This window comes from Chelonoidis abingdonii, chromosome 5 (genome assembly GCF_003597395.2).
Source record: "Chelonoidis abingdonii isolate Lonesome George chromosome 5, CheloAbing_2.0, whole genome shotgun sequence".
Lineage (NCBI taxonomy): Eukaryota > Metazoa > Chordata > Testudines > Testudinidae > Chelonoidis > Chelonoidis abingdonii.
Genome location: NC_133773.1, coordinates 13,969,037 through 13,978,926, shown reverse-complemented (window position 1 = coordinate 13,978,926; position 9,890 = coordinate 13,969,037). Strand labels below are relative to the sequence as shown.

The window sequence follows — 9,890 nt, the reverse complement described above, 5'->3', positions numbered from 1 at the left end:
TGCATGAGGAAATAAACTCTGCATGAACCCATGCAAAGGAACTCCATATCACAAACACTGTGGAGATCTCTGGAGAAAGCTTCCACACTTTATCTCAGAGATGCATATTGTTAGCATGTGAGGAAGTAGGGTCCACACACAGCATGGTACAAGAAATCCATGGGATGTGTTGGAGGTAACGAATTACCATATTTAGTATTCTAACTAATACCCAGCTGTAACTGGACATGCTCAGATTGAAGAAGTGTCCTACTTCTGGCTGGGGGTGAGGATTATGTCCCATCACACAATCTTTTGTCATTCCTGTGGTAAAAATCACTTATTCATGCTTTGCTTGTTTGTTCAGGATTTTATTTAGTACATGAAAATAACTCTAGAGGTACTGACCATGGAGTCTGTCAGATATCCACCTGTAAATACTCAGTTATCATATTAATCAGTCATCTAGGTATCCATTTCCATGGAGACAAATACCATACATTAATCAGGAAAACAATACACCTGCGAAAAAACCATTTTGTTATATACTGTAGATTTCATCCAAGATGTAGTGTACAATATTCCTAGAACCTTGGCATTAATGTACTGCATTATATTAGTTGCAGAAGGGAATGTTGTGATTAAACTATACACCTTAAAAAGTACATATTTATTATAATTATAATTTTAAGCACATTTTTGTGCTACAAGCACCAAATGAATTAATGTTTATCAGTGAATATAACCTGGAAACTTTCATTTGGAACCAAAGCATTTTGTCAAGTTTTAGTTTTAGGGCCCTTTCGAAGTAATTTTTTATGCTTTGTGGTATAGTAGATGTGAGGCCGTTGCTATCAGGGACTGGGACATGGGCAGTCTGAGCTAGTAGTCAGAGCAGGAGACAGGAAATGGAACCAAGGGTCAGAACCAGTCAGAGACGAGGATCAGACCCAGGATCAAAGTCAGAGAGTTAAACCAAGGGTTGGACTCAGCAAAAAGGAGCAGGGAAAAGGGCAGGGCAGAACTGAAGTTGGGGACAAGGCTGGGAGTCAAGTAGTTGACAGCACGCTATGTTGTAGTGGGAAACAAAGATCCATCTTGTTGCACAGATGATTTTCTGTCTTTTTCCAGCTTAAATAGTGTACCCGCTCCAATTGGGCTCCAAAGCTCTTCCAGCCAGTTTCCTGTGAGCAATACTTTTAGCGGAGCATAAGGCCCTCTGGTGTTGGTGTCGTGGATGTGGCAGCAGCCCAAGAACCCATTAGCGCTGGTGCTGGCCTTCTGTCTCCTCCTATCTGTTAGATTTAACATGTCTTTACTTGCTCAGCAGAGCAGTTCTATGCTTATGTAACACTGCAGTCTGCTGCTGATTCCTCATATCCCCACTGTCTCGAATAAGCATCTCTACTGCCCTTAGGAATAGAAAAGTGCTACAAGGCATAAAAAATTCAGGTTATGTAATCTCCCATGACAGTTACCAAAGTAAAGCGTCTCCTATAGTATACTGCAGTAAGACTTTGAAATTTAGCTTGTTACTAAAATACAACATTTTGCAGGCAGAAGAGTGAATTTGAGTGGGAGGAGGGAATGCAAATTATTCAGGTCAAAAGCAGAATAGATCTGCATTTGCGTTTTTCCCCCCAATATTTTTTGAGGCATAGGGCCTAATCTACCCAGCCAACAAATGCAGAAATACCCTCTAGATACAAATTGTTAACAAATATATTGAGAAAAATGCATTGTCATCTTAAATGCATTCTAATTACATCCCAATTCTCCCCAATAAACCATTTTTTAAAAACGCGTCTTGACTACAGAGTATTAAAATATAATTATGAGTAGAGCAGGGAGACACCAACCTGACATTCTGACTTAGTTTGGAACACAGAAAAAGCCGTTCAAATTGTAAATGCATGAGTAAAGCAGGAGACTTTCAAAATTGTAAGGCGAATTATTGAAAAAAAAACAACCTAGAACTTATCCTATGCAAATTTTAAAACTGTGTTAAGTTCTAACATCTTTTGGCAAAGTTTAACTTGCCATACAGAAACCCTGAAGGTCTCCTGCCTTTCTTGTGTATTTCAATGCTAAACTGAATTTTTTTTGTTTGTCTCAAACTATGGCCCTGATCCTACAAGTTGTTCCACATGGACAGACTCTACAACCACTGACGTGGATCTCAGGGATCCTGCAGCAGGCATCTGCTTGCACCCAGCAACTCGTGAAATAACGGAGTGAAATCCTGGGCCTTCTAAAGCCATAGGAGTTTTGCCATTGACTTCAAGAGGGCTAAGGTTTCACCAACAGCCTATATGTTTGGAGTGTATTTTTTTATTTTTGTTCAGACTAGAATACAAGCAGCAACTGGGTGAGAGACCCACAAGGAAAGTAAGAGTCTCTTGCTTGGTCTAGTTGTCGTCTTGTAAGGTAGGGACACCCAAAGCACAGTCTAAACAGCCCAGAAATGTGGCCTGCAGCATTCTCCAATACTTTGACTCTGATTTTATCAGTTGCTGAGCACCTCTTGAGATGTGCTGTGCACCCTGAATTCCACCCAGAGGTTGGGCCCCTTATAATAGAATCATAGAATATCAGGGTTGGAAGGGACATCAGGAGGTCATCTAATCCAAACCCCTGCTCAAAGCAGGACCAATCCAATGGCCCCCTCAAGGATTGAATGCACCACCCTGAGTTTAGCAGGCCAATGCTCAAACCACTGAGCTATCCCCCCTCCCATAAAAGAAAAGGGGAAAGAAAACACAGGCAGTCCCCTAGAAAAGAAGTCAGCGAACCAGACAGAGGGCAGCAGGGATTACTGGGGCTCCTGCGAGAGGGCAGTGCTTGGTGTGGGCCTGTTGGGTGTGATGGGAGACTGCAGCACACTCCTGCTCACTCTCGCAACCGTGTTTGGCCCTCCTGAGCCTTGTGTCTCCCTGGGTTTTCGGACCCCTGTGGTCTGCCGGAGCTGCTCAACCTCGCACGGCGGTGATCTCGGCCAGACAGCCCTACGCACGAAGGGCTGGGCACACGCCCGGGTAGCCCCAAAGAGGGAAGTCCCAATCAGTCCCTGGATCCGCGTGCACGAAAAGGAAGAGGGTCCCTATCCGCCTGAACACTGGATGCCCCCGCAGTTGGGGTTCCTGGCCCATGAACACCTGCCTCACCTCCTCACTATTCAATCAAAGTATAACTTGCAAGCAAAATATTATGATTATTTGCACTTATTTTTATTTCAAAATGTATCTCTAGCACTTTGCACACTGAACTCTTGTTAATGAGAGAAGAGATTATACCTCCATCTTGCTGTGGAAAAAAAAAGTTGCTAGGGCAGGGGCTCAGGTAAGGGTAATGCTGGCAATTTCCAAGAAGTTTGAGTGCAACAGTTTGCACAAACTGGATTGGATTGTAAGTGCCTTGATCTTTAATTAAGAGGTGTGGCCCTAACCGACTGATGGGTTTAGCCTGGTTGTATAAAGATTACATGCTAAACTAGAGTTGCTACTTCTCTTGATATTTTTAAAGCACTTGATTTCTTTCCTCAGAATTGTTAAGTGAATAGAGTAGAAATGTGAGAGCCAGCAATTGTGGGCTCTATTTCTGACGGTCACAGATTTCCTGTTTGTGGATGGGCAAATAAATAAACCTCTGTGTGCCACACTTTCCACACCTGTAAAATCGTGATAATGTTTTTTGAGTTCCTTGAATGGAAGGTTCATAGTTTCATGATTATAAGGCCAAAAGGGACCACTGCGATCATCTAGTATGTCCTCCAGTGTAGGACATAGGAGTTCCCTAAATTAATTCCTGTGTGTCATAAACAGATAGTTAAGGGTTAATGTCTCTTTTACCTGTAAAGGGTTAAGAAGCTCAGTGAACCTGGCTGACACCTGACCAGAGGACCAATCGAGAGACAAGATACTTTCAAATCTTGGTGGAGGAAAGTCTTTGTATGTGCTGTTTGTTTTGTTCTTTGTTCACTCTTGGGGCTAAGAGGGACCAGATGTGCAACCAAATCTTTCCCCAATCTTTCCAAAACAGTCTCTCATATTCAAAATAGTAAGTACTAGCTAGAGAAGGCGGATTACGCTTATGTTTGTTTTCTTAACTTGTAAATGTGTATTTTTGCTGAAGGAAATATTTACCTCTGTTTGCCTGTAACTTGTATCTTAGGTAGGGGGAGGGAGTCCCTAGTCTATATTAAGTTGAAGACACTGTAAACTTTTCATCCTGTTACAGAGATAATTTTACTTTTCTTTCTTTAAGCTTTTTTTTTAAGAACCTGATGATTTTTCCCTTGTTTAAGACCCAGGGGATTGGTTGAATTCGCCAGGGGATTGGTTGGGGAAAGGAGGTGGGTGGAAGGTAAGTTTCGTATCAGTGTATCTCTCAGGTTATACCAAGTTGGAGGGGAAGTCTGGGAGGGGAGGAAGGGATGGTTTATTTCTCTCTGTTTTAAGACCCAAGGGGTTTGGGTCTTGGGTCCCCCAGGGAAGGTTTTAGGGGACAGGGAATGTACCAGACACTGGAATTTCTGGTTGGTGGCAGCGCTATCAGATCTAAACTAGGAATTAAGCTTAGAAGGGTACATGCAGGTCCCCACTTTCTGGACGCTAAAGTTCAAAGTGGGAAACATACCTTGACACTGTGGATCTAAAGCAAATCTTTCAGGGTGGAGGAAAAATGGTTCTATAGAAATGCAAAGTATTATATTCCTTGCAAACCTAACTCATAGGACATTAATGGATTATTAAATTAAATTCCTTTTGGTGAAGGCCGATAGGCTGCAGAATGCATAATGTTATGTTGCATGTTTGTCCTGTGACAATTTGTAAGTTAAAGCCATATATTTTCTCATATGGTAATGTTTCCTGCCGCTATAGTCTTACCAGGGAGTGCTGCATCCTTATATGAAACATACCTTAAAGAGGGGCCGGAACTTGGGGTACAAACAACAGAGGTAGGATAATTTCAGTGGTTTATCTGAACCACCTAAGGCAATGAATAGTACACACACAGGTTGGCAGTTCTGGGTATGCAGTGTGGACTGCATTGAGTGGTGGAGATTTGGGAAAAGGGGCTTTTGTGAGGGTGGCCTGAGATGGGGTAAATTGGGCAGGTTCTCCTGTTAGGAGGCATGCTGGTGTGTAAAGAGGCATTTGGCTTTAGTGAAGGCAAGAGGATGATGACAAAATAATATGGGGAGGGGGCTTGGGTGTTTTGTGGGGCTGTTGGGAGAAATGGGGAGAGGGAGACTTAGGGAATGTTGGGGGCTTTGGATAGATTTGCTATCTACTTAAATGTCTTTTTTCACCAAAATATCTGAGTTGCATCACACTAATTAGTGGATTTTATCCTCACAGCACCCTCGTGAAATAGGGAACTATCGTCTTTGCAGCAGATGGGAAACTGAGGCACAGAATTATTATGAGATTTACCCAAGGACCGACATGAAATCTGTGAGTCAGTTGGGAAATGGACCCAGGTTTTCAGAATCCCAGTCCAGTGCCTTGCCCTTGTCCACTAGACTAATCTTGTTACTGGGAGATTTGAGAATGATGGATGTTGGGAATGAGGTGTAGTAGGGGGGTCTTCAGTTTAAAGAAATGCTAATGGGGAGGTGTTGAGTGTATATTATGAGGAAAATACTGGTAGGGGCTTTGGATGGGGCAAGCACTAATGAAGGTTTGGGGAAAGGTCTGGAATGCTGATTCGCTTGTTATGAGGGAAATGTTATTGCGGCTTTGGTGGAGACAGCTGTCCTGTTGCAGATAGATTCTTGGAGGTTAGGGAGGAGGCAATATGTGGGAGGTATTTGGAGGAAGTGCTGGTAGGGGGATGCCTTGATTGAGGAGAGGGTGTTGCAGGAAGTAGTGTTACATGAGTGAGGTACTAAAAGGGAGGCAGTAGGAGGTTTGGGGGAGTGAGGTGCTGCAGAAATGGGGTGTAGTGTTTGGATGGGAGGAAGTAGGGTGCTATGGGTGGTGTTTGGAGAGGGGGTGCAGTGTATAGGGGAGGCAGTAGGGTGCTGTGGGCAGTGTTTGGGGAGGGGGTGTTGGGGCAGGGTTAGTGCCGGGGGGAAGTACTGGTATGTGGGGTTGGGGGAAGCAGTGGTAAGTGGTTTTGGTGGGCAGTGGGGGAGGCAGTGGTAGGTGGGTTTGGGGGGTGGCAGGGATGCTGGGGGCAGTATTTGGGGAGAAGGTGTTGGGGCAGGGTTAGTGCCAGGGGGAGGCACTGGTATGTGTGGTTGGGGGAAGCAGTGGTAGGTAGGTTTGGTGGGCAATGGGCAGGGCTGGCTCCAGGGGTTTTGCGGCCTCAAACAGCCAAAAAAAAAAAAAAAAAAAATGCCGGTATCGTGATCTGCAGCAATTCAGCAAGAGGTCCTTCACTCCGACCGGGAGTGAGAGACCCTCCGCCGAATAGCTGGACTTGCTGCCCCTCTCCAGAGTGGATGCCCCAAGCACTTGCTTGCTAAGCTGGTGCCTGGAGCCGGCCCTGGCAATGGGGGAAGTGTTGAGAGGGAGGGAGTGTGGGGGAGACAGTGGTAGGTGGTTTTGGAGGTGGCAGAGATGCTGGGGATGGTGTTTGGGGAGGGGGTGTTGGCACAGGGTTAGTGCTGGAAGGGGGGGCACTGGTATGTGGTGTTGGGGCAGGCACTGGTAGGTGGTTTTGGTGGGCAGTTTTAGATGGTTTTTGGGGGTGGCAGGGATGCTGAGGGTGGTGTTTGGGGAGGAGGTGTTAGGGCAGGTTAGTGCCAGGGGGAGGCATTGGTATGTGGGGTTGGGGGGCGCAGTGGTAAGTGGTTTTGGTGGGCAGTGGGGGAGGCAGTGGTAGGTGGGTTTGGGGGGTGGCAGGGATGCTGGGGGCAGTATTTGGGGAGTGGGTGTTGGGGCAGGGATAGTGCCGGGGGGAGGCACTGGTATGTGGGGTTGGGGGAGGCAGGGATGCTGGGGCGGTGTTTGGGGCGGCTGGGGTCAATGTCACGGTGTGAGGGGGAGGTGGGGAGGCCTGAAGCAGCGGGGATGGAGGAGCCCAAGGGCGCTGCCGAGCGAACGGGCTGCGGGGATCCCGGCCCCGCACGGCCGAGGGAGGCTCCGGCTCTCCGCGCCCCGCCCCGCGCTCTCCCCCGCCCCCCTGCGCCGGCCGCTGCCGTTGGGAGCCGAGAGCGGAGCTACTCGCTGGTCCCGCGCCGTCGCCGCCGCCTGCGCCATGAGCTTCTTGTTGTGAGTAGCGCCGGGCTCGTGCTGCCCCCGCTCCTCGCCGGGCCTGGGGTCGGGGACCCCCCGCGCCCCGTCTCTGCTGCTTTGCCCTGGAGCCCCCCCCCCTTCTTTCCTTTTTCCCTGTCTCCCAGGCGGGGCGGGGCTTGTGCACAGCGCGGGTACCCGGCCCCGGGCTCCTGCTTTAGGAAGCAGCTCAGAGGCTCCTCGCCGCCACCATGAGCGGGTCCCTCTCGCAGCCCAGCTCGCTCCCTTCGCCCGGCTCTTTGCTCCCCTTTCCCTCCCCGCGCCCCTCAGCTGTGCCCGGCCGACGAGAGCAGCGGGTCAAGTAGACACAGAACAACCGCCCCTGCCACCAGCAGCCTGGGGTTTTCTGTGTGGGTTTGGCTGAGGCCAGCAGTGATGCAGCCCTTGCTGGAGAGACATGGACATCTTGGACAATAACACTGAGAAATCCCCATCCTCCTCTCTGTCCTGGCCCTGACCCAGCCGTACGAGGGGGGGTGTAACGTGGTGTTCTAGTATTCCTGGGACATGTATCTTAACATCCACCCTAGTGTTTGGGGCAGTGGGGAGGAGTGGTTCTTGTGAGTCCTGGTTTTACATTTTTTTTAAAATTAGAAGTTCATGATTACATAGGACTGGGACCACCAGACAGCCTTGTCAATATCTCTTGGGCATGTAGAGGGCACAGTCTGTTTTCACAGAGGGAAACATGTTGGTATATTTCATTCTTGGAGCCTGTAAAATAAATAAATAAAGGAAGGGAGGAGGGGGAGGTTTAAAGAAAAAAAATACAGGAAATAAATCACTGCACTCCATTAATAAAGAGAAGTGAGACTTTCTCAGATTTTACTCTGCAGAGACTATTCTGAATTTGGTCAACTGGTAATATTTGGTACAGAGATAGGCCAATGTTCCTTTAAAAAAAAAATCTGTAGAGAGAAACACTATATAGGTACTAAGTTAGACTTTTTCTTTTCAAACTAAATAAAAATATATGAAGCAAAACCTTTTAACATAAGATATTTTGGCTGATGTGTTAATGTAACACATTAGGAATTAAAAAACAACCAAGAGTCCTGTGGCACCTTATATACTAACAAATGTATTGGAGCATAAGCTTTCGTGGGTGAATAACCACTTCATCAGACGCATGTAATTAAAAGCTAATTAAGGATTCAGATACTTCTTGTGCAGATGACTTCCTTTCATCTGCTGTAAATATAGCAAGCCAGGTAGGTAAGAAGATGCTGACTAGATAGATGATAATGAGAAGGCAATTGTTTACTGCAAGGATACAAAGATCCTATAGGAATTAGTGACAAATCAGACACATGCAATACCTATGTTCTTGCTATTCAGCTTCATAGACTAGAGTGGAACTAAATTATTTTTGTTTCTCCCCTTGGGAATGGAAAGAAGGTACTTAAGACAATTAATGTAAACCAGTTCAGTGACCTATTAAACTGAGATGCACTCCAAAGAAGGAAGGGAGGGTGGAATTTCACAGGTGAAAAAGATACCATTTAATAGTTAAACTTCATTTAGGCCCCAATTTACAGAATCTACTGGTGCTTAAAATTAAGCACATAGATAAGTCTTCGCTGGACCAGTGGCATGGTATATGAAAGTTGGTGAAGGCTTATATTAATAACTTAGATGCCATATGGTTGGCCTAATTCTAAAGAGCATGGGAGGAGATGCTTTCTTCTTGGGAACTGGAGTAGTAGTGACTCTCATCATGGAGAGACACTATTCTCTCTGTCATTAAGATTGATACTAGCTTTCTTTTATAAATCTAGTCATTACATTGGTTAAGTTTGCCAAAACCAACCTAATTCACCTGAAATTGCAGATGCAATATCTTAGTCAAGGCTAGAATTGGTAGATACCTACCAGCTGAATGACCAAACTTGCTAATCAGTGGTAGATACAAAAGATTATGGGGTGGCCTTGGCACTGTCCTCGTTAGAAGCTTAACTGTGCCCCTTCTCCACCATCCCAAGCTGCCGGGAAAGAGCGAGAGTGACACCAGAATGCTGTCCTTGGATTCTGGTGTGTGTCTGTGAGTGGGGAGTTAGTTTCATAATCCATGGCCTCTGGCTAATTGGTGTCAGTAAAATGTGAAGCTCTACCTTTGGCTGCTGAAAGACAAAGATACACTTCTATCTCTTCACCTTTTCTAGAGCCTCCTGGCTTCTGGAATGGGGTGAAGCAGGTCTCTGCTATACCATTTCCCCCTAGCCTCCATTGGTCAGGGTCAACTTCTTGTATGAATAACTTCTGTGGCTGTTTCTGTTCCTGCTCAGCAAAGCTAGGAACAGCAGCAAAGGTACTGGAGCTGTCTGCAGACTGAGGGGGACAGCACTGCCTTTGCTTATAACTGAAAGAGTTTCTTTCAAATCTTAAGGTCTAGAAACTTAAAAGTTTTTTTGAAGTTTAAATTCAGCAGAAATGTATATCTGTTCTCTTCCCCACCTCTACCTCGATATAATGCTGTCCTTGGGTGCCAAAGAATCTTACCGCGTTATAGGTGAAATCGCGTATCAAACTTCCTTTGATCCACTGGAGTGTGCAGCCCCCTTCCCCCCTCCCCCCAGTACTGCTTTACCATGTTCTATCGGGTCACGTTACAACGCGATAGAGGTGTATTTCACCTTTTTCCTAAAAAAGGTTAGTTATGTCTCCTCAATT

At 46.2% G+C, this 9,890-nt stretch overlaps 1 protein-coding gene and 1 long non-coding RNA gene across 2 annotated transcripts in view; one reads left to right on the top strand and one right to left on the bottom strand.

The window, feature by feature from the left end:
* LOC142046862 (uncharacterized) overlaps positions 1–9,890 on the bottom strand; it is a 137,930-nt gene that overhangs the window by 127,515 nt on the left and 525 nt on the right. The window lies entirely within an intron of this gene.
* Positions 7,121–9,890, top strand: part of MOB1B (MOB kinase activator 1B) — a 75,221-nt gene continuing 72,451 nt past the window's right edge. Inside the window, exon 1 of the mRNA XM_032768105.2 lies at positions 7,121–7,199. Coding sequence (XP_032623996.1) covers positions 7,186–7,199 — 14 coding nt within the window. The 5' untranslated portion in view covers positions 7,121–7,185. The remainder of the gene's footprint in view (positions 7,200–9,890) is intronic.